At 42.6% G+C, this 27,917-nt stretch overlaps 1 protein-coding gene across 3 annotated transcripts; it reads left to right on the plus strand.

Annotated features, from left to right (window-relative positions):
- The first annotated feature begins 191 nt into the window (after nucleotides 1-191).
- On the plus strand, nucleotides 192-27,831 carry FBXL5 (F-box and leucine rich repeat protein 5). Of its 3 annotated transcripts, none has more exons than XM_028743241.2 (11): nucleotides 192-381; nucleotides 4,714-4,929; nucleotides 6,977-7,072; nucleotides 9,289-9,484; nucleotides 10,574-10,756; nucleotides 12,284-12,409; nucleotides 16,400-16,548; nucleotides 16,757-16,839; nucleotides 17,289-18,014; nucleotides 19,841-19,989; nucleotides 27,017-27,831. In XM_028743241.2, exons 1-11 carry the CDS (start codon nucleotides 298-300, stop codon nucleotides 27,091-27,093), a joined length of 2,085 nt encoding a protein of 694 aa, XP_028599074.2. In that variant the 5' UTR covers nucleotides 192-297; the 3' UTR covers nucleotides 27,094-27,831. The 3 variants fall into 3 exon arrangements, with proteins under 3 accessions (XP_028599074.2, XP_028599075.2, XP_077790628.1); XM_028743242.2 differs by having other exon boundaries at nucleotides 193-381; nucleotides 9,289-9,478; XM_077934502.1 differs by lacking the exon at nucleotides 192-381 and adding an exon at nucleotides 1,019-1,270.
- The last annotated feature ends 86 nt before the right edge of the window (nucleotides 27,832-27,917 follow it).

Raw genomic sequence — 27,917 nt, forward strand, 5'->3', positions numbered from 1 at the left:
TTCACTGGGGTGTGGATGTAGATCCCTGGTTTGATTTCTTCCGAGTTCTGCCCTGGGAGACATTGAAACAAACAAGGGGAGCGGGGGGGAGGCTCCTCCATGACACACCCGGAAGCGGCCTATCCAGTCCGCGCGTCTCCTCTACCCTCCGCAGCTCTCGGGTTTGTCCTTCGCGCACGTGACTCGGCGGGTGGAAGCGAGGCGCAGGCGCAGAAGGGGCAGCGTCTCTGGCCGCGGCTGCCGAGCGAGAGCGCCTGGTCTCTCTCTGTCTCTCTCTATATATATGGGGGAGAGAAGATGGCTCCCTTCCCTGAGGAGGTGGATGTTTTCACGGCCCCGCACTGGCGGATGAAGCAGCTCGTCGGGCTTTATTGTGACAAGGTAGGAGGGGGGAGCTTTCTGAGGGGGGAGACGCGCCGGCCATAGCCGTGAAGGGGGGGCGCGAGGTGGTCGCGCGCCCCTCGTTACGTGAGGCGCCGGGACACGCCCCTCGGCCCCCTCAGGCCTCGCGCGGCCGGCGTCCGTTTGCTGCGTGAGAGGGGATGCGCGCGCACCCTCGGGGGAGCCGGAGGAGGGAGGGGCGCCTGCGCAGCTGCCACCGCCTGGCGCGCGCCGTGACTCCTCTCGGCCACCGTCGTCCCCCCCCCCCCCAGCGCCACCTTCCTCCGCTTGCAGGTTCCCCCTCTTTCTTCCCCGTTTTTTTTTTGCGCTTGGTTGCGATCCCCTTTCCCTCGCAGGGCTCTGTCGCCGGCTGCGCTTCCTTCCCCGTCTTAGCGGAGACGTGACGCAGCTTCTCCGCTGCTGCTGGTGGTATCTCGGATGAGGCCTTCTTGCCACACGTGTGCACGCACGCACGCGTGTCCCTGGCTTAAGAATCTTTTCCAAAGGCAGCCCCCCCCCCCAATGAAGCGCGGCCTAAGTGCCTTAGGCGCCGACTTTCCCTTCTCCACCCCCCTCCGCCACTGCGATTCCCAGCTAGGCTGCTACATGAAGGCGGAAACTCTGCAGAAGACGTTATTGGACTTTCGATGACATGAACCATGCGTGTCAAATATGGACAAAGAAAAGCTCGTTCAGAAATCCAAATGTCAAAAAACATAGGTGGTTGGCGCCCCTCTGTGCGCCTCCAGGGTTGAGGTCAAACTCTAGAAGAGTTACAGTGCCTGCTGTGACTGTAGAGACATTGGCATTTCTTTTCTCTGCGCTTCCCCCAGCAGTCCTCCCTCCTCCGGTCACTGCTGTGGATGAACAAGGATTCCCACATGATGAGGTTAATGTTGCCAGCCTTCATGTCACATTTGCAATGCAGAGTTGGTGTGTCAGCAGGCGCAACTTAAAGGCAGATTTTATCTCCCTGTATCATTTTAGAGTGCATGTTCCTTGAAGCAGGTGTCTTTGCTTTTTAAGTTGGCAGCTTAACAAGTAAGGGAGAGGAAGGAAATGCAGAGATCGCAGGGGCCGGAGATAATGTATTGCTCAATGTATTTTGGTTATTACAGCTTCCTGATGGCATGTTTGGCTTGACCCAGTCAGTTTAGCCAATGATTAGGGGTTATGGGAGTTGTAATCCCAACAAGCTTTAAAAGCTCAAGGTTGAAGCAAGGTGGTCTAGCACACTCTGTAAAATAGGCAGTCCACACTGTGAATGGGGAGCATAACTGATTTACCTGGCAGCTGCACACCCCTCTTCCCTCAAAAGTAATTTGCAACTACAGTGGTACCTCTGGATATGAACGGGATCCGTTCCAGAGCCCCGTTCGCATCTAGAAGCAAACGTAACTAGCGACGGCACATCTGCGCATGCACGCGTCGTTTTTCGCCACTTTTGCGCATGCGCGTGGCGTCATTTTGACCGTCTGTGCATGCGCAAGTGGCCAAACCCGGAAGTAACGCGTTCCGTTACTTCCAGGTTGCCATGGAGCGCAACTCGAACGCGCTCAACCCGAAGCGCAATCAACCCGAGGTATGACTATACAATTCTTGTTAGCAGTTTTTTCCACATAGCAATGCAGATTTTGATTATTGATTATTGTGCCTTTATTTCAAGTTGCCAGTAAAGAATAACTTAAAACAATATAAACTGTAGGTTTCAGGTGGGTACTATCAAACTGTAGGGCAGGGCACATTCCAGGCTTGCAAGACTTACTTTTTCACTAGATTCCTGAGGCCTAGTAAGTGGAGAGAGGTACAAAATACAGGTACTTAGAATTAAATCTCAGTTCGTGAGCGGTTTTTTTGAACCAGAACTGAATTGAACTCACACACCTTCCAATACACAAATATCCATTTCTGTGTATGCCTCTTCTCCACCCTTCTTCATGTCAGTAGCATAATTGTTGCCATTGTTAATTATCTGGGAGTAAGAAAGACTTGATCTATTTCAGGTCACTCCCACATGTACAGGTATATCCTGATCTACCTCCCCACACCCTGCCCCTGCTCTACTTCAGGAAAGCCTTTGTAGAAAAGAGCAGCTCAGGGTAAACTTTATTTGCAGTTTAATTTATTTTTTTCAGGTGAGGGGCCATTTTACTTGGCCATATGCATGTCAAATACACAAAATTTACTGAATATGATCACATGTAGTGTGTGTTGCTATAGTACAGCTCTCAACCCCCAGAGCCCACTTGACTGAAAAATATTGAGGCCCAACAAGATGGTGGTGCAGGGCAAATGGTGGCAGATGGAAGCGAGGTTTAACAAAATCAACATGCAGTTATGGACATCATTTCCCACTGATATTTAATCCAACTTTTGAATTTGCTTTTTTTTGGTCACATTTCCTTGTGGCAAGAAGTTCCGTAGATCAGCTTTTCTCAGGCTAAGTACAGACATTTTCTCTGAAGGGACTGTGACTCAGCCTCTGCGTTTGAGGTAGAACTTCCTGATCCAGAAGCTTCTAGTAGAATCATTTTCTTCAGCCATGGATATTTCATTTTGTTTTTGTTTGTAGACAGGCTTCACTGTCTAAATATTATGATACTGTAGTTAGAAGTTAACATGGTGTACTGGTCATATTTACACTGTTATTTTGGTATTATATGAAAAGTGTCTGTGGGAAACTTGATCTAAATTAGTGGTTTAAATTTGCCTCCCCCCCCCCCCCGGTGTTTTAAATCACCACCTTGCCCCTGCACTATCCTCTTAAGTTATGACGTTTGTTGCTGCCAGTACTAAGGTCACTATCAATGTGGGTTGATATTTTCCTTTGTTTTCCTTTGCGTCATTTGATGAAATATGGGAGTGGAAAGAAGAGAGGAGGAGGAGGTCCTCTGAAATTCTTAGTCTTTAATTAGTGCCTTTGCGGGGCTTACACAGTTATGTCAGAACATGCTACATAATCTCTGAAATAAACCTTTGACCTTAATTGTGTTGTTTGCAATTTGCGAAAGGATTTCTCTATCTTCTTCTTCTCCCTCACCCAGTGTGGGTGCCAGTTGAGAAACAAGAGTGCTGGATACTAGTGGCAGAGTTGGCATTGATCCCTACTTTGGGGGTCCCAAGGCGGGAAGAAGTCTTTGTTGTCTGGCCAGATGTTCCTGGTCTGGGTGATGAGGTTTGCCTGGATGTTGCCTCTGTGGTTGTTCTGGGGCTTGTCCTTTGACTCTGGTTGGGAACACTGATACCTCAGAATAGACCATAGTCACATATTTCTAGTGTAGAAGGATGGTTGCCAACTTACTGTAAAAGAGAGCATCATCCTGGGCTATACTCCTGAGTGTAGGAACTGAATTCCTTGAACTTCTTTTTCAAGACATTTCATTTTCTGCCTTCATTGGTGCTAACATTATAGCCTCACATTATAGCCTGGCACATCTTAGAGAGTGAGCTGAATGTGGTATCTTTCCCAAGCTAATGATTGAGTCTGTCCTGGATGTGTGGCGATGCCTAGAGAGGGATGAAGCACCCAGCCTCATCTGTTCCAGTATTGTGGGATGACCTCTGTTGAGAGTCAAAGGATGCCAGAGACTGGATATCCCAAGACACTTCATCTGTTGTGGAGAGTGTCTGTGACAAAATGAATTTGCAGTCCATAGCTGAGGGTCACTGATGGTTCCTTCAGCCTAGTGGGAGCAGTGTGTGTGTATGTATGAAAAGTCTCTGAACCTCAGCACTGAATGACAGCACAACCCTAAAAGCACTTTAAAAGCTTGTGCTCTTACCAGATTTATGAGCAAAACCTTTTTTCTATAATTACAACAAAAATGATGATGATGATAATAATAATAAAATTTATTTATACCCCGCCGATCTGGCTGGGTTTCCCCAGCCACTCTGGGCAGCTTCCAACAAAATATTAAAATACAATAGTCTGTTAAACATTAAAAGCTTCCCTAAACAGGACTGCCTTCAGATGTCTTCTAAAAGCCTGGTAGTTGTTTTTCTCTTTGACATCTGGTGGGAGGGCATTCCACAGGGCGGGTGCCACTACCGAGAAAGCCCTTTACATTTACTACTAAAGTTAAAACTGAGGTTTTGATATATTTGCCATATGTTAAAATAACTTTCCAGGACTTTTTACCTGTAGTAATAATGTGTTGTCAGGTAGGTTTTGTTTTGTTCTTAATCAGAGTTAGAAACACCTGTGGTGGGGAGGGGAAACACATTTGACCAGGGACGTGGGATGGTGTCAAATACCTTTTTAGAGGATAACATGATTTACTGAGTATTAGCCCAGAAAGAAACTGATCATTTTTTGTTTCTTCCCATCAGCTTTCTAAGACCAACTTCTCCAACAACAATGACTTCCGGGCTCTCCTCCAATCCCTATATGCTACTTTTAAGGAATTCAAAATGCATGAACAAATTGAAAATGAATACATAATTGGATTACTTCAGCAACGCAGCCGGACTGTGTATAATGTACACTCAGACAATAAACTCTCAGAAATGCTTAGCCTCTTTGAGAAAGGGTTGAAGAATGTGAAGGTGAGCTTTCAGAAAGAAGAGTGTTTGGTTTCTGGGTGGTACAATGCAAAATCACATTTCTGAGATCATGTGTGAATTTGTGCAATCTCAGCGTAGTTCTGGTGCCACAAGGCTGGTTGTATATATGCTTGCTTAGAAAGAAGCCATGCTACGCTTAGTGAGGCTTATTTCTTGTAAGTGTGCTTTAGAATTTCCAGCTTAGTCATAACTTTATTGTGCATCCTTGACTCCTCCAGCTAGAAGGGAAGCTCTCTAAAAATATGGTTTACTTCCTAGCAAGCAGCTGCTTTTTGTTGAGAACAGTTTGGGCGATGTCAGCAGCTGACACTTCTGGCAGTGTGACATGCCTGAATAACACACCTTATGAAACAGGAGTCACATGGGATGTGGATGCATAAGAACATCATAGCTTTAAGATTTGATGGGTGGGGAATCTTTTTCAGTTGGAGGGCTATGTTTCATCTTCACCACCCCTCTTGGGGGTCGTATGCCATTGGCAGGAGAGGCTAATTCTGGAGTATGTGATTAAAGTGTCCATGGGCACACCATGCGCTTTCTCCTCTGCACCACCAGAATGCACATATAGCACACTCCTCACACATGTATGTATGCAGATTCTTACTCTTTCTTCCCTCCACCACACTAGGGTGGAAAAATAGCTGCATGGAGGGGCGTGTGTGATCTTCATAGGTATTAGTTAGGAAGGGGAAGTTTAAGCCTTCCTTTGCTAGCTGTACTTTCTGTAAAGATAGCCAATTTTCCCAAGTGGCAGTTAGCATTGAAAACAGCCCTCCATTAGCACCAGTAGAAGGCTTTTCCCCCCAAGCCTTATTCTGGTATGAGGGATTCACAGCACAAAGAGGGCAAGCACTTCCCTCCCCAGATGCAAGCCCTGCCTGATTCTTCCCTTCCAAAATTAGACTTGAAAAGCCCCCCTAGGTTTTTTCTAAAACCCTAAAACTTGTCTGGGAGGAGAAGGGGGTTCTGCAGACTGAATGGAGGGGCTACATCTGACCCATGGACTGCTAGTTTCTGACCCCTTTAAATGTATAGTGTCAGGGAACTGCCATCGGAAAGACAGGAGGTGCAAAGGCTCACTGAGGTTGAGAGAGACGTAACAGCGGAAGAGGGAACCAGTAGGGGGAGATCAGGAACTCCAAGGGAAAGTGAGTCGGAGGGATGGCTCAGAGACGCTTCCAGCGAAAACAGTGGGGAGGTCTCAGGACCTCCTATAGGGACACCCACTCCTCGTCGGAAACTGTCACGCCGAGAGTCCAGGAGACGTGTTTCCGTTAAGGAGCTTTTATGTTGGAAACGATTCCGAAAGCAACCACTTTCGGATTCTGCTAGCGATTGACGCAGCCATGCTGGAGGGGCTCCGTCACAGGCAGAGGTTTGAAAACCTGATCAAACTCTGAGGGACTTGCATTTTACGCACAAGCAGCTCATCATCCCATCACATATAGGTATATCAGAGAGACCCATGAGTTTATAGGCTTCTGACTCACTGAACGTTATCTTTACAAAGTGGCATATGTAGTTACTTTTCCATGCTTGTGACATGTCAGACGGTAATCCTTTTAATCTTTTCATCTGTTGAATTCTACCGGTACCACTGCTAGTTTTCAATGCCTGTTAAGTACTTAAATTATATAATGAAATACTCCCAAAATCTGGTCACCTACAAGTTCTTTAAAATTAATCTGAAGCATCATCTGGGGAATTATTTCAAAATCTACCTTACTGTAATTAGACATCCTGACAACAAGTGTTTACATTTGCACTAAAATAATAGCATTTTAGAAATGAAATGCTAACATATTTTATATAAGTTGGTCTCTGGGCATCTGTTTTAAGACATCTAATGAAGAGGTGTGTTGTTTTTGATGGCTTGAGCTTACTGTGAAAACTAACACAAACCAATTGGTACTTCAATATTGCTTCATATTTAATTTTAAGGATTTTAGAACTTAACAATTTCTAACAATTGATCGTAAGTGTTCAAATGGCACAAATGCTTCGTAATGGTATTTTTTATCATTCTCAGAATGAATATGAACAACTAAACTATGCGAAACAGCTAAAGGAGAGGCTTGAAGCTTTTACCAGGGATTTTCTTCCTCACATGAAAGAAGAGGAGGAGGTGAGCTGTACTAGGAAATGGTTTCTGGCCATTACGTTCGACTGTGCCCAGTGAATGGATGGGAATTGGATGGTTAATTAAGCTTCAGAATGCCATTTGTCCAAGCAGGCTTTAGATGTGCTTTTTGAACAGGAGGCATATTTACTTTGTGGCAAATGCTTGAAGCTTTAAGAGCAGTTGGTGGTATGCAGATTTTGCTATTCAAAGCAAATAAAAAAAAAGGGGGGGAGCCTCATTGTATTATCCTAAGTAACTCTTTCGATTCTGACTGTAGTAGTCAAGAGCCTTTAGTCTTAGATTTGAGTGTCCTCCTCAAAAGACAAAACTGGTCTGCTGCCAAAAATGGCAAGCTCATGTCTACTTCTCTTCTTTTCCATTTTCTGCAAGGATATTTGGAGCACAGTGCCATCAGTATGTTGAGGACACACAGCTCTATCTCTCCATTCTGTCACTTTTTTTCGGGGAAGGCTGTGAAGGTGGACCAGTGTCTGGAAGCCATGATGGGATAGAGAGGGACTAATAAACTAAGGCGGAATTCTGATAAGATGGAGGTGTTGTGGGCCAGTAGTTCCCGGGTCTAGGAACTGGATGTACAACCTGTTTTCAGTAGGGTTATGCCCCACTGAATGAACAGGTTCATAGTCTGGTAGTACTCTTGGGTTCCAATTTGTCACTGGAGTCTCAAATGGCTTCCATGGCTGGGAGTTCTTATGCCCAGCCTAGGCTTCTTCATCAGCTTTTCCTGAATCAGCCTGCCTGGCCTCAGTTGTCCGTGCTCTGGTGAACTCACACCAGGGCTACTGTTATGTGCTCTATGTATAGCTGCCCTTGGAGACCGCAACTAGTGCAGAATGCAGTTGTTAGATTGGTAAGTATGACAGCCCAATGGGACCAGTACCTGGATCACTACACAACTGTCATTGAGCTGCCAGACCCAGTTCAAGAATAGCTTTTGTTGTTGCTTTTGAGCTTTTGTTGTTGTTTAGTCGTGTCCGACTCTTCGTGACCCCCTGGACCAGAGCACGCCAGGCACTTCTGTCTTCCACTGCCTCCCGCAGTTTGGTCAAACTCATGCTGGTAGCTTCGAGAACACTATCCAACCATCTCATCCTCTGTCGTCCCCTTCTCCTTGTGCCCTCCATCTTTCCCAGCATCAGGGTCTTTTCCAGGGAGTCTTCTCATGAGGTGGCCAAAGTATTAGAGCCTCAGCTTCATGATCTGTCCTTCCAGTGAGCACTCAGGGCTGATTTCCTTAAGAATGGAGAGGTTTGATCTTCTTGCAGTCCATGGGGCTCTCAAGAGTCTCCTCCAGTGCCATAATTCAAAAGCATCAATTCTTCAGCTATCAGCCTTATTTATGGTCCAGCTTTCACTTCCAGTTTGAGCATACAGTGCCCTAAATGGCTTGGAACCCAATTACCTAAAAGAGCACCTTCCCCAGGCCATACAACCAGCAGGGGAGGCTCTGTTGGTGGTGTCTCCACTGGGGGTTGCCGAGTTAGCAGTGACCTGTGGCAGGGCCTTCACACATTGTAGGGGGTTGGACCAAATGACCCTTGGGTGCCTTCCAACTCTACAATTCTATGATTCTATGTCTCAATTTTTATGAGTTATTGTCGGTCCAGGTTCTAATCTGCAAAAGAGAACCTGCAGAGCTTGGTGATATATCAATACATCGTCTGAAACTGGTTGGAAGTTCAGATTGTGATAATGGCTTCAGAATTTTTGAGCTAGCAATATATTGCACATCTCCATTTGCTCCCTAGCTGCTGCCAGCAAAGCATATTTCACCCCTGGGCGCCCAGTGCTCGCTCACTCCCTCTGTAGTCCAGTTGCCGGAATTGGCAGAGGGCGCCCAAGAACCTGGGCACCTGTCTGCCTACACCTTCGTTGGAGCAAGTGGGTTGCCTCATTTCTCCTGGTCGTGCTTCCTGCTTGCTCCCTCCCTCCTCAGTCCAGTCTCACCCATCATGACATCAGACATCATGATGTATTGCTATATTGCGATGGTTCGCTGGTGATATTTCACGTTAAAAACCAGATATCGCCCAGCCCTACTGCAGCTAATCCTATGTGTATCTTGTTTCTCATCCTTGTATGTGTATCATATGTGTTTGATGATCTGAGACTGAGAAAGTTAAATGTAGTATTTCAAAAACAAGAGCAAGTTGGAACAATTGGGTTATTCAAAAAGTGACGTTTGTTGTGTATCTTAGGTTTTCCAGCCAATGTTGATGGAATATTTTACTTACGAGGAATTGAAGGACATAAAAAAGAAAGTAATTGCGCAACACTGCTCCCAGAAGGAAGCTGCAGCAGAAATACGTAAAGGTATTAGTCTCTGGAATCAAGCCGAGGAACTGCAGAAAGCTTTTAAATATTCTGTGGATGAAAAAGCAGATCAAGGTGAAGGTAACCTTTTATTTGTAGCAATCTTCTGAATTTCTCAGCTGGTTTTCTAGAAAATAATGTCGCATAACTCCATGGCACTTAAAATTATGTTCTTGCAACTTGTAGAGCTTTTGATGTAGGTTACAGTTACTTTCGGTCTCTTTAGTGATCTTGTCTCTGCTATACTCATTGGTCAGTCTTACTCATTGAAACATTTTTCATATCCTAAACTGCGCATTTTCACCCCAGACTAGCTTTCATTTTCTGATTGAAGGTAGTGCTTAATAATAATAATAATAATAATAATAATAATAATACTGCAGAGTAGAGTCCTGCAGGAAAATATCTGGGTTGCCAAAACAAGTAGCAGCAGTGCTTTGATGAGCTTTCTTGAAAATAGCAGCATTTATTTCCAAGTACATATTTTACTTTGTGGTATAGAGATTAATAAGGAACACCTGCAGGGTAAGAAAAGGTTGGGAAATATTCTAAAATGGGTTGGTTATGTTTTTATTTTGAATTATGTCTATGGTGGTTTAATATTCTGATTTTATCCTGTGAACCACCCTGAGACCTGCAGGTATAGGGCTGTATATAAATTTAATAAAATAATAAAAATAAATAAAAACACAATGATTTTGTCCTGCATGCTTCTTTGGTTTTGGATGAAGTGGCTAATATGAAAGCCCATTAGATAAATGGCAACAAAGAAATCAAGACTTTAAAAAGTGATGGCTGAATTGACACTAGAGAGCTTGGGAAGTAACATTTAGGCTTCAGTCCAGGACAGCTGAGTGTGCTTATGTTTGTTGGCTTTTCATTAGTTATACTTGTTTAATTGCTTAATGCTTGTGCAATTTAGTAGCAGTTGAGTTTGGGGTATTATTTATGTTTGTTATTCTTTTGGGAAAGGATGTCAACACTCAGTGCTGTGGCTCTGAGAAGGAGATGTAAAAGTTGATGGGCTCTGCCCCTCTCCCCATTTATACATGCTGTCAGCTTTGCTTTTCTGCCACAGCTTCAGTGATGATTTTTTTATTGTAGATTCTAAACAGAATAATACTTTTCAAGCCACTGCCAAAATACTGAATGTATTCCCATATATTTCAGAAACCGAAGAAAAAGGGCAAACCACCAATATTGTTGATCTTCCTTCTGAGGTTGTGCTGACTATTTTTAGTTACCTTAGCCCTCAGGAGTTGTGTCGATGCAGTCAAGTAAATAGCAAATGGTCTCAGTTGGCTAAAACTGGATCTCTTTGGAAACATCTTTACCCCGTGCACTGGGCCAGAGGTAAGAGGTTTAGAAGCTTAGATTACCATCCATTTATGTGTAAAAGAAAAGCCATTAAGGAAGAAGGTATATAATTTCTGAGATCAAGCACTGTAAACATAAATTACTCTTTTTATGGCATATCTATATTATTTGGCTAGTGTACACTTGTGAATAGCCCTACATTGACCCGTTACTGCTGATATACTACATACAAGACAGACAGAATTAATTAATTATGTTCAGTCTTAGTTATTTTAAATCACCAAGTTAAGACTGGGCTTAGAATTATTTATCTTGTATCTAACACATTTAGGGTGGCTAACCTGTGGCCCTCCAGCAAAAATTGTTGGATTCAACTTTCAGGGATGATGGGTGCTGTAGTCATACTATATCTGGAGGGCACCTGATTAGCCACACCTATATTACAAGATTCCTGCCCAGCTAGCAGTTTGAAAGCACGTCAAGTGCAAATAGATGAATAGGTACTGCTCTGGCGGGAAGCTTAACGGCGTTTCTGTGCACTGCTCTGGTTCATCAGAAGCAGCTTAGTCATGACCCGGAAGCTGTCTGTGGACAAACGCCGGCTCCCTCGGCCTATAGAACGAGATGAGTGTGCAACCCCAGAGTCGTCCGCGACTGGACCTAATGGTCAGGGGTACCTTTACCTTTACCTATATTACAAGATAATATCACCAAAGCAACTATCTGTAAACAAACAATAAACATCCATAAAAATGGCAAAAGTAGTTTCCTTCTCAAATAGGTTTTATCATAAACAATTGCAAATGCAGTTAAGAGTGCAGTAAGGAGATTAAAATAAGTGTTTCAGTGCTCATTTCTTCTCTTTCCAAAATACAGTCATACCTTGGAAGTCGAACAGAATCCATTCCGGAAATCCGTTCAACTTCCAAAACGTTTGGAAACCAATGAGTGGCTTCTGATTGGCTGCAGGAAGCTCCTGCAGCCAATTGGAAGCCCCGTCGGATGTTTGGCTTCCCAAAGAACGTTCACAAACCAGAACAGTCACTTCGGGATTGCGGCGTTCAGGCACCAAAACATTTGGAAACTAAGCTGTTCTAAAACCAAGGTACGACTAGATTTTATTTTGAACAACTGCATTGCAGTAATAAAGAGTCCACTTGTGATTAAAATTAAAGAAAAATTAAGGATTTTTAATTTTAATTTTCCTTATTCTACTTGTTTAATTCAGTGCAATTCTATTACAACTGATTTTGACACCTCGATGACTAAGCTGTAGCAATAAACGTCTGATTACGGGAACGACATCCGAGCACTGAACCGCAGGTATGTTCTGAAAAGGGAGGGCCCTTTTCAGAACAGGAGAGGGGAGATACAAATTCTACATGTGCTACTTTCCCAGTCTCCAAGGATTAAGGACAAGGAGAGCAACATGCATGTTCTTTGTAACACCATTGTGTTTTCTGCTGACTGACACTTCTTAAAAGAGCCCACTCCTTCCTGATATGTGTGGGTAATTCAAAGGTTTCTGTAACATAATTAAATGCTTTCTTGTTGGCTACTTAGGAGACTGGTCCAGTGGCCCACCAGGTGATCTTGATACAGATCCTGATGAAGAATGGGTAAAAAACAGAAAAGATGAAAGCTGTGCTTTTCAGGAATGGGATGAAGATGCTGATATAGATGAGTCTGGTAAGTTAAGGGGTGAACTGTATATCTTCCCTTTACAGTTTTGTCTTGGGTCGTCTAGAGCAGTGGTTTCCAACCAGTGTGCAATGGAATCCTGGGGTGCCTTGAATGATGGTCACAGGTGCCATGGGCGACACTGGCCTCTGTCCCTCTTTTCTTCCCTCTCTCCTCTGATGCCCTCTTGCATCCCTGCCTCCCGAAGGATTGCACAGCTGTTGTAGCAGCCCTGGCTGCAAGCTTCATAGGCAAATGGTGCCTCTGGGACTGGTCAGGGGTGGGGCTTCCCAGGTCCCTGAGGGGCAGTGGGAGGAGGCAGCTCTCTTTGGAGCGGAGGGGGGAGCAGCTCAGAAACCAGGGGCAGCAGCTGTGGCTGCCCAGAAGACTCCCAAGAGGAGAGAGGAGGCTAAGGGAACACTCCACAAGGGAGGGTGTTCGGAAAAGGGCGAGAGGCTGCCAGCTCTGCAGGGAAGGGGTGACATAACAGGGCTTCTGAGCTCCACAGGGGTGCCGCACAAAGTGTAGTTGGTCAAGGGAGCCAAAGCTTGAAAACCTCATCTAGTGTATGATACCTGGCAAGGATACCTTGAGAGCATGGCTTGTTTTTGCAGAGGAATAGGTCTGTGTGTCTGAGGGATGTAGACACTAGTCACCAAAAAAGCAACAGCAGGACATTTAAAGGGGCTATTCTTTGATGATATTTATTAGTACTGCTGGTCTTTTTGACTGATGTTTAGAGTTAAGTAAGCATACTTCGAATCCCCGCGGTGGTGTGCGCTCCCATCGTTCGGTCCCAGCGCCTGCCAACCTAGCAGTTCGAAAGCACCCCTGGGTGCAAGTAGATAAATAGGGACCGCTTACCAGCGGGAAGGTAAACGGCGTTCCGTGTGCTGCGCTGGCTCGCCAGATGCAGCTTCGTCACACTGGCCACATGACCCGGAAGTGTCTGCGGACAGCGCTGGCCCCCGGCCTCTTGAGTGAGATGGGCGCACAACCCTAGAGTCTGGCAAGACTGGCCCGTATGGGCAGGGGTACCTTTACCTTTACCTTTTTAAGCATACTTGTACACTTGTACATCTATATAATCTTGATTGTCATATTTCTCATAGTCAGTGCTCCTTTTCTGTTGGTTGAGTTTGCTTGACACTTTTGTTAGAACTACCATGCCCGTCAAATTTAAGGCATAGTTTCCTTGATGTTTTGGGGAAAGCTTGGTTTGTATGTACAGGTGAAACTTGAAAAATTAGAATATTGTGGAAAGGTTCATTTATTTCAGTAACTCAACTTAAAAGGTGAAACTAATATATGAGATAGACTCATGACATGCAAAGCGAGATATGTCAAGCCTTTATTTGTTGTAATTGTGATGCTTATGGTGTACAGCTGATAACAACCCCAAATTAACAATCTCAGAAAATTAGAATATTGTGAAAAGGTGCAGTAGCTATTCAATCCATAACACCTGCAATGGGTTCCTGAGCCTTTAAATGGTCTCTCAGTCTGGTTCAGTAGGAAGTACAATCATGGGGAATTTGTGCAGAAAGCCATCATTGAGCCATCCAAAAGGAGGGAATGCCTCAAAAGGTAATTGCAGAAGAAGTTGGATGTTCCCAAAGGGCTGTATCGAAGCACATTGATGGAAAGTTATGCGAAAGGGAAAAGTGTGGAAGTAAAAGGTGCACAAGCAGCAGGGATGACCGCAGCCTGGAGAGGATTGTCAGAAAAAGACCATTCAGACTTTCACAAGGAGTGGACTGAGGCTGGAGTTAGTGCATCAAGAGCCACCACACACAGACGGATCCTGGAGATGGGCTTCAAATGTCGTATTCCTCTTGTCAAGCCGCCAAATTAAGAATCTCAGAAAATTAGAATATTGTGAAAAGGTGCAGTAGCTATTCAATCCATAACACCTGCAATGGGTTCCTGAGCCTTTAAATGGTCTCTCAGTCTGGTTCAGTAGGAAGTACAATCATGGGGAATTTGTGCAGAAAGCCATCATTGAGCCATCCAAAAGGAGGGAATGCCTCAAAAGGTAATTGCAGAAGAAGTTGGATGTTCCCAAAGGGCTGTATCGAAGCACATTGATGGAAAGTTATGCGAAAGGGAAAAGTGTGGAAGTAAAAGGTGCACAAGCAGCAGGGATGACCGCAGCCTGGAGAGGATTGTCAGAAAAAGACCATTCAGACTTTCACAAGGAGTGGACTGAGGCTGGAGTTAGTGCATCAAGAGCCACCACACACAGACGGATCCTGGAGATGGGCTTCAAATGTCGTATTCCTCTTGTCAAGCCGCTCCTGAACAAGAAACAACGTCAGAAGCGTCTTACCTGGGCTAAAGAAAAAAAGAACTGGTCTGTTGCTCAGTGGTCCCAAGTCCTCCTTTCTGATGAGAGCAACTTTTGCATCTCATTTGGAAACCAAGGACCCAGAGTCTGGAGGAAGAATGGGGAGGCACACAATGCCAGATGCTTGAAGTCCAGTGTGAAGTTTCCACAGTCTGTGTTGATTTGGGGAGCCATGTCATCAGCTGGTGTTGGTCCACTGTGCTTCAGTAAGTCCAGGGTCAACGCAGCCATCAACCCGGAGATTTTGGAGCACTTCATGCTTTCTTCCACAGACGAGCTTTATGGGGATGCTGACTTCATTTTCAAGCAGGACTTGGCACCTGCCCATACTGCCAAAAGTACCAAAACCTGTTTCAGTGCCCATGGGATTACTGTGCTTGATTGGCTGGCAAACTCGCCTGACCTGAACCCCATAGAGAATCCATGGGGCATTGCCAAGAGAAAAGTGAGAGACATGAGACCAAGCAATGCAGAAGAGCTGAAGGCTGCTATTGAAGCATCCTGGTCTTCCATAACACCTCAGCAGTGCCACAGGCTGATAGCATCCATGCCACGCTGCAGTGAGGCAGTAGTAATTGATGCAAAAGGGGCCCAAACCAAGTACTGAGTACATATGCATGCTTCTACTTCTCAGAGGTCCAATATTGCTCTATTTGAAATCCTTGTTTTGCTGATTTCATTTAATATTCTAATTTTCTGAGATTGTTAATTTTGCGTTTTCATCAGCTGTACGCCATAATCATCACAATTATAACAAATAAAGGCTTGACATATTTCACTTTGCATGTCATGAGTCTTATCTCATATATTAGTTTCACCTTTTAAGTTGAATTACTGAAATAAATGAACTTTTCCATGATATTCTATTTTTTTGAGTTTCACCTGTATATGGTAAGTTAGCTTCAGGATAGAAAACTACCGTATTTTTCGCCCCATAGGACGCACCACCCTATAGGACGCACCTAGGGGTTTTTTTTGGGGGGGGAAATAAAAATATATATATATTCCCCCCCCCCCCCAGGCACGGGGCTGGCGCAGGGGAAGCCTGAGCTTCCCCAGCCCCCAGAACAGCCTGCTATCCGCAAGCCTAGGAAGCCGCGCCGGTCTCCCCAGGCTTGCGGAGAGCTGTGCGAAGCCCGGGCACGCTCTTCAGCGCGCCCGAGGCTTCGAAATGCAGGCAGCTCTGCGCAACCCTCCGGAGCCCAGAGCGGCTTCGCGCCGGGCTCCGGAGCATTGCGCAGAGCTTCCTGAAGCCTGGAGATCGAGAGCCTCTCGCTCTCTAGGCTTCAGCGAAAGCCTGCATTCACTCCATAGGACGCACCCACATTTCCCCTTCATTTTTGGAGGGGAAAAAGTGTGTCCTATAGGGCGAAAAATACGGTACTTTTGCTCAGTGTCAGATTAAGACTGTTGACACCATAACTACAGTAACTTTCATTGCTCTGAAGGCTGACCTCTTGTGGTTGGCAAAACATGCAGGGAGATGCTCTGCATCTGGAATTTGTCCTTTTGACTAAAGTACTTAGGCTGCAGCTTTTATTATACTAATTAGTATTTGATATATATTGATGTTTTTAAAATTAATATATTTGCATACTTTGTATATATGTCCATTTTTTATTCTTAAATTTGTCCTTTGATCCCTTTTATAGAAGAAAATTCAGAAGAATCCTTGGCTATCAGCATTATTCAAAAAGAAAAGGACTTTCTTCAGGGCTTAATTCACCATGTTCTCCCACGTGTAGGCACCTCAGTGAAAACAATTGTGCTCGCATACAGCTCAGCCATATCTAACAAAATGGTACAGTATACATAATGAATACATCTGGGGAATCTGTAAAGAATAATAAGGGTGCTTAAGTGGGTGTTTTTCAATAAAATAATCTCTTTGTTGCTTTTCTGCCTGCTCTGTACTCAAGGTGGATTAACAGTATAAAGACAGCAATATAACCTCTGGCACAATTTTTATTGCAACCATAAACTGATACTCCATTTTCTTTTAAACCTAGGTCAGACAGATCTTAGAACTTTGTCCTAACTTGGAGCATCTTGATCTCACTCAAACTGATATTTCTGATTCCGCATTTGAAAGGTTGGTAATCCTTTGGGGTGCCTGTTGCTTACTTTGCCATTGGTAAATTACCAACAGTATAGTAATTACTAGAGCCTTGATTATGTGAACTGTTTTTGGCAGGGAGAAATGTTAGTTTTGGAAGTTGTTACGTATCATACGCTACCTGCAGAATGAGGAAAAAGAGTTAGACAAGGGTTATTATTCTGTCTAAGACTCTACATTCCATTGCTCCTGTCTCTGATAAAGTGTAAGTCTTTTGCTTCTGCAGCACATTGTTTCTGCAGAACAGACCAGCAATACTTAGGCATTTTGCTATTAATCCTTAACTGATTTCTTTTAGTATTTTATGCATTTAGGGTTGAACATTCATTGATCCGAATATGACTACTTTATCTGCAATAGCTTGAATATGCTGGTTGGGACAATAACGAAATATGGGTTAACAAATATGTTAATATTTGTTTCAGTTGGTCTTGGGTTGGTTGCTGCCAGAATCTCCGGCATCTTGATCTCTCTGGATGTGAGAGAATCACAGATGTGGCTGTAAAAAAGATTTCCAGAGCCTTGGGAATTTTGTCACCCAATGAAGCAGGATCTCTGAAAAGTTGTCAAAACAGGAATGGAAAAACTGTGTGGAAAAACAAAGACATTGCCATGCAGGCCAGCAAAAAGAATTGTAGTTTGCATGATATTGCAAATGAAAATTTGATTAAAGGAGAAGGAAATGAAAGCCATTGGATTGCACCTGTCAGATCAGAGAGCTTTAACTCTGCCTATATCTGGATGTTAGATGCGGAAGATCTGGCAGATATTGAAGATGCTGCTGAGTGGAAACACAGAAATATTGAAGGAGTTTGTGTGGTAGAACCTTCATCAAATTTCACTTGTTCTGCATCATGCTGCAGCAAAGACATTTTTGGACTAAGGACTAGTATTTGCTGGCAGCAGCACTGTGCTCCTACTGCCTTGACCTACTGTGGTCACTCTTTCTGTTGTGCTGGGACAGCTTTAAGAACTATTCAGGCACTCCCAGGATCCTCTGCACTATCTAAACATGCACCAAGGACTAGTAAACAGTCAGAGGGGAAAGACTTTGCATACTTCAGGAGTGCAAAATCAGACCATGAGACAGCGCGAGTTCTTCAGTTCCTCAGTCTGTCAGGATGTTACCAGATAACAGACCACGGTCTCAGGTATGTAGCCTCTTTGAAACCCCTGCCAAAATCCATTAATGCCATTTAAAAAACAACACAAAATCATATTGTTATCTCATCATTACTTAGCCACTGAATCTGGTGGTAATGCATTGACGATTGGAGGTGGAGAAGTGCTTTGCCCAAAGCAGATGTGATTATTCCTCTCCTCCCTGCCTTTGAGTTCACATTCCTCTTTTTTGAATTTTTCTTTCTCTTAGACTACAATCCTCTGTAAAGTTTTCTCTTCCAAAATCTGGGGTGGGGAGCGGAGCTTTATTTTCTAAAAAAAACCCCAACCCTACACTTTCCCCCCTTCTGGTGTCTCCTTGCCCCCCCCCCCCCCCCTTAGGTATATCTGAAGGCAATAAAAGAAAACATGTTTGTCATTGGGAAGAAAGCTCCCAACCAAACAGTGGATGCTAATCTCTCCCTACAACTCAGGATGACCTTAACTGCTCTTCCATCTCAACTGGATCTGGGCATTATCATGTTGCTGATATGTGCTCCCCCTGGAGTTCCCATGACTACCATCTTCTATAATACATGAAACCAGTTTCTGGCTTGGAAATTGAAATAGCCTTTGGGATGGATGTGTGCATCAACATTCACCAGACATTACAAGTTAGAACTACACACATAAACTCAAGTGGTCTTCAAAAGAAGGGTTTTCTAGAACAGGGGTCAGCAACCTTTTCCACTGTCTCTCAGACCATGTGGTGGGCCAAACTATATTTTGAAAAAAAGATATGAATGAATTCTTGTACCCCACAAATAACCCAGAGATGCATTTAAAATAAAAGGACACACTCTACTCATGTAAAAACATGCTGATTCCCAGACCGTCCGCAGGCTGGATTTAGAAGGCAAATGGGCCGCATCCGCCCCCCAGGCCTTAGGTTGCCTACCCCTGTTCTAGAACATCTTGCCACCAGTTTAGACAGCTACATTCGTTCTGCTGGGATTCACTGTTAGATGTGACATAGCATGGGAGACATCCACTTAGAGCAGTGTTTCCCAACCTTAGGCCTCCAGCTGTTTTTGAACTACAATTCCCATCATCCCTGACCACTGGTCTTGCTAGCTAGGGATGATGGGAGTTGTACTCCAAAAACAGCTGGAGGCCCAAGGTTGGGAAACACTGACTTAGAGTATGTGCAAAAGCTAACTTGAGAAGGGAGCATTGGTTCATTTACCTTGAATAGGCTTTCTAGATTGGCATAGGAAGACATCCGCTGCCTTACCCCTGTCTCTTAATAACTGCTGTCTACTCTCATGCACTTCAAGCCTCATCAAGTTGTCTTGATGCCAGGTTACTCCTTTTTTGTTATCACCATGGTCAATTTCTTTTGGGATCTAACTCTGATTTCTTTGCTTATTTACCTATCACTACTATGGAATCTCTGCTTTCCTCTAAGCTTGGTTACAGACAAAAGTCAAACGGGATCCTATATGACTGTAGTATCCCTACTTCACTCCATTGCCCATCTCTGTTCCTTGCATTTCATCCACTATTATCTATGGTAGGGCTGGGTGAGGAAGGTAGGTGTCTAATTCTTAGAAAGTTTTGTTTAAGTCTGAACAAACCATATATTCCTGCAGGGCCCTACACTAATAGTGGCAGTCTAGAATTCATTTTGCATGAAGCAGGGTAGTGTTTAATGAACTTTATGGCTGCTATAATGAAGGCCGAGGAAAGAAATGCTCAAATATCAAAAGTCCTGAGTGGTTCAAATGTATATATCATCTTGCTAAAGAAGCAGAATTCTCCTGCTACCTGTTTGGTTCCTGGCATGGTCTTAATGTGCCTTTATTTTCCACATTAGGATGCTGACTCTGGGAGGTGGACTCCCTCATCTAGAACACCTCAATCTCTCCGGTTGTCTGACTGTAACCGGTGCAGGCCTGCAGGATTTGGTGTCTGTATGCCCTTCTCTGAATCATGAACACTTTTACTACTGTGATAACATTAACGGTAATGTCATTGGAATAAAGTACCTTTTAAAAGCATTAATATTTAACCCTTGGAATGTTCAGAGTTTGAAGCCACTTCCTTTCTGTAGTTGTAGATCCTCTGAGTTACGTTAGCCTTTCATTGTTAAAAGTTTAATGTGTCTATGAAGGCATAGATTTAAATATTACAAGTTCTTCTATACTGCCCGTTGTACCGTGTTAGCTGAAGAGAGCTAATTTTACCGTTATTGAGGAAATTATCTGGCGGTTCAGAGGAAACTTATGTTAAATACCCTTTTGCCGATGAAGATTTGGATATCATCAGGCCTGTTGCGAAATTCTGTTTTATAGCAGCGAGGACAAGACAGGCAGTGGTGACAGTGATAGCCGGGGAATGAGTACTGATTATGATCTCTGGAATACAGATTTTAGCTGAAGGAGTGTTATTTTTAATGTAAATAAGTTTATAGGGAATTCTCAATTACATCTGCTTCTTTATGCGGTTGTGGCATATGTTGCTGTTGTTAACTTTGCTGTCTGGTCTTAGACCGCAATAAAGATTGATTGATTGATTGATTGATTGATACCATTCTAGACATAGAACAGGGAAGCATACTTGTGGTGGATCATTTAAAATCCCATTTCAGTGAAGTAACTGGCTCCACCTCTTGATAGCTCTCATTTTGATATAAAGAGATTGAAAAAGTTTGAATCAGTTGAAAGAATAATGTTAATATGGAGTGTTGTGTATCTTGAGCAGTGTTCAAAATTCCCATTGTTCTAGGCACATTTTGTGACAGGGAATAACATTAGTGTGAGCAGTTCCCAAGCTCTGGGCACAGTACTGCGCCTAAGATTTCAGATTAAAACTGCAGAGTGGAAGGCAAGGAGGACCTTTTTCTGCCTCCCCACTTCCAGCTACTCCCTGCAGACTGTAGAAGAGACCCTCTTATTAAGAATATTAGGGGAGTGGGCAGGGGAATGACTAGAACTTGTGAAAAATGAACATAGTATTTCAGCTGCATTTCATTCATTTTCAGCTTTGGATTCTTGTTATAGAAAAGCACACCTAGACATTTTGTTGTTGCACCCGTAACTTGGATTAAGGTGCCATTTAGCTCCTAGCTTTCATATCTCAGTTTCTAACACTGATCTTGAGCTCTTGAAAATGGATTGATTCTGTTTAACATTTGCTGCTAACTTCCTAACTATTGAAATGCCTTTGTTTTAATATGACAAAAGTCATGGTAGTGTACAAGTTTGAAATCCTATTAAGCCTAGCCTAGACCTCCGTGTTCTGTGGGAATCTTGTTGGCACAGGTGCTTTGACTGGTTTGGTTCACAGAAGAGGAGCTGTGATACTGGATTAGTTATTGACATGAGACAACTCTCAAGCTAGTAGACCACAACGTAATTTCCCCCTCCCAGGTCTGCCTCAGATAAGATTATTGGAACAAACTCTGAATCATCCTATTACTTCTGAACATTTCACAAGTCTGTATCCGTATCTCTTCCAGTTGTGTTAGCTTTGTGCTCCTCTGTGAAGTTTCTCACAGCATAAATGGAGAGTTCTCTTTTTTTAATACTGTATTTTTTGCTCTATAAGACTCACTTTTTCCCTCCTAAAAAGGGGAAATGTGTGTGCGTCTTATGGAGCGAATGCAGGCTGCGCAGCTATCCCAGAAGCCAGAACAGCAAGAGGGATTGCTGCTTTCACTGCACAGCGATCCCTCTTGATGTTCTGGCTTCTGAGATTCAGAATATTTTTTTCTTGTTTTCCTCCTCCAAAAACCAGGTGCGTCTTGTGGTCTGGTGCGTCTTATAGAGCGAAAAATATGGTAATTTGTCCTTAGTGAACAGTGGATGCATGAATGGTTTGTCTTAAGGTAGCTATTGGAGGCTGCATTTTAGGTTGTATTTTAATCTTGTTTTTATACCTGATGTTAGCCGCCCTGAGCCCAGTCTTGGTCGGGGAGGGCGGGGTATAAATAAAATTTATTATTATTATTATTAATTAATGAATAAAAGGAGTTTGGGGCCAGTTGAAATTAGCCTAAGGAGCAGACTTACACCAACCCTTTCAGTAACAACAACAACAAATCCTCATTGCACAGTTCATTACCTCTCAAAAGATTATGCTGTTTGGCTGTTTCAGGAAAATAAGACTAATTTGTCCTAACTGGCTCAGTTGGAAACATCCTGGGGCTTATCTCCTATTGAGAGTGGCTTGCCCAGGTTTTGTTTTATTTTGTTCCTCTTGCATGGTACAACAGCGCATTTTGCCTTGCCGACAACCTAAAAGTCTAATTTAACGTGTGTAAGTGACCAAATGTCAGCCACTGAAAAATATTTCACCTTGGCTAATGTTTGAATAAACTGTAACTATTTTGCTGGCATCATCTTTAAGAGTAGATTGTGAAGAACTGCTATAATGGATAGCTCTTAACATAATATCTCTTCTCAAAATGTAAGTACTGGATGGTTCATGCCTTAACAAACATTTCCTTGTTTGGATGTGGTTTCCCTTTGGGATGGGTGTATGGGTTTGTTCACTCTTAAGGAGGGGTCATAAGTGCTAAAGCCCTTCAGTGCCTTTAGGCTAGGCAACTATGGTATTCAATTCCAGCCATGCCTTGCCCTTCATTTTTGGAAAGCCCATATATGCTGCAGCTTCTCACCTACCTGTTTTTCTTGCTGTATAAATAAATAAAGCACCACACCGACTGCATACCTCCCTTATTTACTCTGATGGTGTGTGCTCATGCTGCACTTACGACAAGGAAAGACAAGGAAAAGCAGATTCTGCTGGGGAAGAAATAATGCTATGATATCCATATTTGCTTTGATAAGGACAAATAAGGCTGTGCTGTGGGTGTGATGCTCTTCTCAAGAGTGCAGAACAAGGTGATGGCAAAATGGGGGGGGGGGGGCTCTCTTAGCTGTGTGCTGGAACCAGAGGTCATCATATGTACTTGATCTTCTGGGAAATCTGTTTCATCATTATTTAGAAAGTAAGTTCATAAACGAGCTCTAAGTTGTTGGATACAACAGGAAGTTAGTTGGTGAATGTGGTAGTGCACAGAGAGTTGAAAGATAATTAACAGATTAATTCAAGTTAAATGGGTGGCACTGTGGTGTAAATCACTGATCCTTGGGCTTGCGGGTCGGAAGGTCGGTGGTTCGAATCCCCGCAACGGGGTGAGCTCCCGTTGTTCAATCCCAGCTCCTGCCCCCCTAGCAGTTCGAAAGCACGTCAAGTGCAAGTAGATAAATAGGTAGCGCTCCGGCGGGAAGGTAAACGGCTTTTCCGTGCGCTGCTCTGGTTTCGCCAGAAGCGGCTTAGTCCTGCTGGCCACATGACCCGAAAAAACTGTCTGAGGACAAATGCTGGCTCCCTTGGCCAGTAAAGCGAGATGAGTGCTGCAACCCCAGAGTCGTCTGCGACTGGACTTAACTGTCAGGGGTCCTTTCCCTTTCCCTTCCTTTCTCTTTACCCTAGTTTCAGTACTCATGGTGACAGTACCTTCTGAAAGAATTTTTCTATACTTATTCCAAGTTGTTAAATTTCTGTAAAGCTATAATAACACCAACTGCTAGTGCCCTACTACTCTCTGGCCCTTTAGTGAAAGATGTTAGACTTGACGGGTGACAGGAACAGGTCTTCCTTGGTTACACATTTTTTGAATGCCCTACCCCCAGATAGTACAATACGCGCTGTCATTGTTGACTTTTAAACAAGCTTTTGTTATTTATAGTTTGACCTGAGTTAACCAATTGCTGTGTTTTATTATTACAGCTCACTTGAAGAGAGATGTGATATGGTTTTAATCTGATGGGTCTGATATAGTGCACTGTTGTGAATCTTTGTGTGCTGCCTTGTGACGGCAATGTGCCTGAAAAGCAGTTTAAACATTTGCAAATAAATAAAACAATTCCACCTCTATAGTGTAGGGCTTTTGCATTCTCATAGTGAAAATGTGAAGCTAACTAGCCGAACTAATAAGCTTCATGATACACCCTTTAAATTAGGTACTGCCAAACAGATGTCATCCTTTTCTGTGAAGTGTTAATATTTCCCCCTCCCAAAGTAAAAGGCTTGCTAGATGGCTTTTTTCTTTTTTGAAATATGGAGATAATGATACATTCCAAATATATATATATATCTGTAACACTACCTTCTTACCTGTCTTTATTCTTGCTGACAAGGTGTAAGTGCCAAAAAAATCCCTCTCCTGATGGATGTGTTCTGTAAGTTGAGAGTGACTAATTGGTTGCTACTCTTAATTACGTGAATCAAAAACAGGAACCAGTATCTCCTAGAAAGTTTTTTATAGTATACGGTACTTCAACAAAGTGTTTGGTGCAGGAGATTTCTTCTTTATTTTAATTTATTCATTCTAAAATTTCCTGTTTATTACTAAAGTGGTGATAAAACCATTCCTTAATAGAAAATATTCTGTAAAGCATACTTCCATCTTTTGACCTCTGAATTGTAACAGCTTCACAAAACAACCCTTAACTTCATTCCTTTAGCTAAATTGCCATTATGTTTAAATGGGGGGACTTATTTTTTCCCCTGTCACTTTCTTGTTAAAAGTTTATTTCCCTATTTAAAGTGCTTTTTAAAAGCCAGACGTTTTATACCTCTAAGGGTATCCTTCTTACTCAAGTTTTTTTGCTGTTTTTCTAGATCATATTTCTTGAAACATCTGTTTAGTTTTTTCATTTCATTTTATCACTTGTGAATTGGTATCGATTGGATGAAAGAGATCATTCAGTTTTTCCCTGTTTATTGTTTTGCAGCAGCAAATAATTAAATCCTGCCTGCCCAGATTTTCCTAAACTTCTTAAAATTGTAGCTTGAATATAAGATTTGGGATTACTTACCTGGAAAATGATCCTACTGCATTTAATTAAACTTAATTCTGAGTTGGCATGTATAGAAGTGCACTGTCAGAGTACTTGGAAAACTAGCAAATAAAACACATTGAATATGATTTGTTGGGTGAAAGGGAAAGCATTTGTGGTTGGTCTTAAAAAATGCTTCAGTCAACTAGGCTTTCATTCATGACCAAAGGTTTTTCAGTTAAGATTTGTGTTTTGGGGTGGGGGAAGATATATATTTAGTGTTGGACTCTCAGAGAAAAAGAAAATCATTCAACCCTTCCAGAAGCTAGCTAGTTTTCTTCTTGATCATGGAAATTCTTTAATTCTGAGTTTGGGGCGCAAAACCACAGTTTTTCTGATCTTCCAGCATATACTGTATTTTTCTGTGTATAAGACAGAACTAGGGACTCAAAATTAAGAAAATGGAGGGAGATTGCCCCCGTATATAAGACTATCCGCCCCTTTTAACATTAGGGTTTTGTTTTTTTTACTAAAAAATAGTCTTATACATGGAAAAGTATGGTCATGATTAGATGATGATACATAGCCTAACTTGAACGTATTTCTTAAAATTCTAATTCAGAATTGCTATTTCTCTAGTTTTGTCTCAGTAAATTTCACCTTCAAACTTCTTAAATTAAGGAACTGAGTATCCATCTAAGAACCAAACTGCATGTTGATTAATGTCACACACTTTTAAAAAGCATACTCAACTTTGCTTTTCGAGGAAAACCAATTGCACTCTCCCAGTCTGAAATGAGACACTGCCTTCATTTCCTGCCAAGAATACCTCCCTCTCCAGCTGCTTTTGCCCAAAGAGATGCTGTTTATTACAAGCACAAGGAGCAAATAGCAGGTTGGGAGATCAAATTTTGGCAGGAAACAAGTGTGACGCTGGAACAGGACGCTTTGCCTTCAATATAAAAACTGTACTTTGGCCTTATGACAGGGCATGCAGAAAGAAAGACACATATCTTCATGAAAATTGGTCTATTTAACCCAGGTACATGAAATAATTGATTTTACTTGCAGTCTTATAGAAGGCAAAGCACTGCTGATCGATTCATATGATCCTAAAAACACATCTGTTTAGGCAAGCCTTTCCCTGATCTTATGTCTTGGTTATTTTAACTGTTGCTGTTTAAATTGTTGTGCATTTTAATTACAAATGTGCATTTTAATTACGGATTTATTTTATAGCTGTAATCTGCTTAGAAGCCATTTTGACATATAAGCCGTTAATTAATTAATAATAGTATTCTGCTGTTACTTGAAGGTGCCCTTCAAGTGAATCCTACAAGATGAATAGCCAGAAGTGTGTGTTCGGTGTATTTCCAGAATATTAAATTGTACTAACAAATGTTGGTTTCAGTAATGAAAGAGGTTCATTTCCCCCTTAACTGTTTTCAGACATGTTATTCTTTGTTAACACACCCTCACATACTTTCTGTCCAGTTTTGATTATATAAAATACCCTAAGTATTGCAAGGAGACAGCAGGGTTGGTCTGGCCAGTTTCATGGCTTTAATTCATTAAGATGAATGTCCTGTGCCTGAAATAATGCAGGACACCTCTAGTTTTAAATGCATATGTGGCTTTTGCCAATAGTGCAGTGATTTCACTGTTTATTAAAATTACTTGCAAATGAAGGTAAGTGATGGTTGCTGAAACTTGGTAAAACTTTGGTATGGGACTTTAAAAAAAATAAATTATAATCTTTGAGCCAGAACTCATCAGAGTATACATTTGGGAAACAGATCATCTATTCTGGAGGGTTTTTAAAAAATTAGGTGCATTATCATTTCTTCCAAGTAAAATAGGTAGCTCATACAGGAGCTACTTTTGTTACGCCCAAGGAAGCTAACCTGGACCCTCCAGATGCTGCTGGACTCCAACACTTATCATCCCCAGCCAAGGATGATGGGTTTTGTAGTCTAGCACCTGGAAGGCCACAGCGCTGCTGTGAAGTCTGTTGGGCAAATAATATTTTGTATATTTAAATGTGGTATAATCAGTTGTATACCAGTAAGATATTACAATTGCAGTGTGAGACTTTGAATGAATATGAAATATCCCTTGATGAAAAAGGCTATGAATGGCTACTGCACAAGATGAACACCATCCCTTTTTCTTCCTTTCACATTTGTTCTGTCTTTACACAGGTCCTCACGCCGAAACCGCCAGTGGATGCCAGAACTTGCAGTGTGGTTTCAGAGCCTGCTGCCGCTCTGGTGAATGACCTGACTACTTTCCTTTTCAGTCTACTTCATTAGCTCAGCAGGCTTCCTTTCATGCACTTTACTTACAGTCCGCATCTTGTGTTAACAGTTCCCTTCTGAAGTGCAAATTGTAGGTCCTTTCTGCCCCATAATTCAGAATCTTATAAGCAAACTGTGTAGGGTCACACCATTCTCACAATGTTTCACTCTGATTTCGGAAGGTGAGAGGTTTAATTCTTTGTGCCGTGAAACTTACTCAGATTGTTTTTGACACTTTCCCCCTAACGTTTGGCACTTAATATTTTTATTTTGTGTTTTGTGCTAAGCCCTTAAGATTATTATTTTTTAAGCTCATGCTTCAATATAAATATTGAATACATCTGGATAACAATATATATTGTTCAGTAGTGATTTCTCCCATAACGTCTGATCCCAGAATTGTCTTACTGCAGAATTACAGATACTTTGTCTTAGCACTGACTTCCTATGTTATAAGCTTAAAGAACAGCACATGGAACATTCCCATCAGCATCTGAATTTGTTAGAGTCTGGATAAGTTAGCAAGCCAATGACTGTTTGCCACATCTTTTTGTGGGCTTCACAAAGTATTTGCTTAACTGTAGTTGCATAGCAACCAGGACCCCCTGTATCGTCTATAGAAATTCATTAAAGACGCTGAATTCTGAAAGGGACTTTCCAAGAAGTGATTTCTCTGCTGTAAGAGCAACTGAAATAAATAAATTTTCAGCTTTAAGGAACTTGCTGGTGGTAATCTGCTCATTTGAATGGAGGGGAAGTTCAGTTGCATTGCAAAATAACAATATTGTTCCAGCAACTTGAAAGC

The sequence above is a fragment of the Podarcis muralis genome, chromosome 9, assembly GCF_964188315.1.
Source record: "Podarcis muralis chromosome 9, rPodMur119.hap1.1, whole genome shotgun sequence".
In the NCBI taxonomy this organism is placed as follows: Eukaryota; Metazoa; Chordata; class Lepidosauria; order Squamata; family Lacertidae; genus Podarcis; species Podarcis muralis.

Bases quoted from the DNA above. Each gene is read 5' to 3' on its own strand.
- FBXL5 (XM_077934502.1), top strand. From the start codon at position 1,034: ATGAACCATGCGTGTCAAATATGGACAAAGAAAAGCTCGTTCAGAAAT. The intron at 9,485-10,573 runs GTAACCTTTTAT...CATATATTTCAG, and splicing joins AAAAGCAGATCAAGGTGAAG to AAACCGAAGAAAAAGGGCAA. The intron at 10,757-12,283 runs GTAAGAGGTTTA...TTGGCTACTTAG, and splicing joins CCCCGTGCACTGGGCCAGAG to GAGACTGGTCCAGTGGCCCA.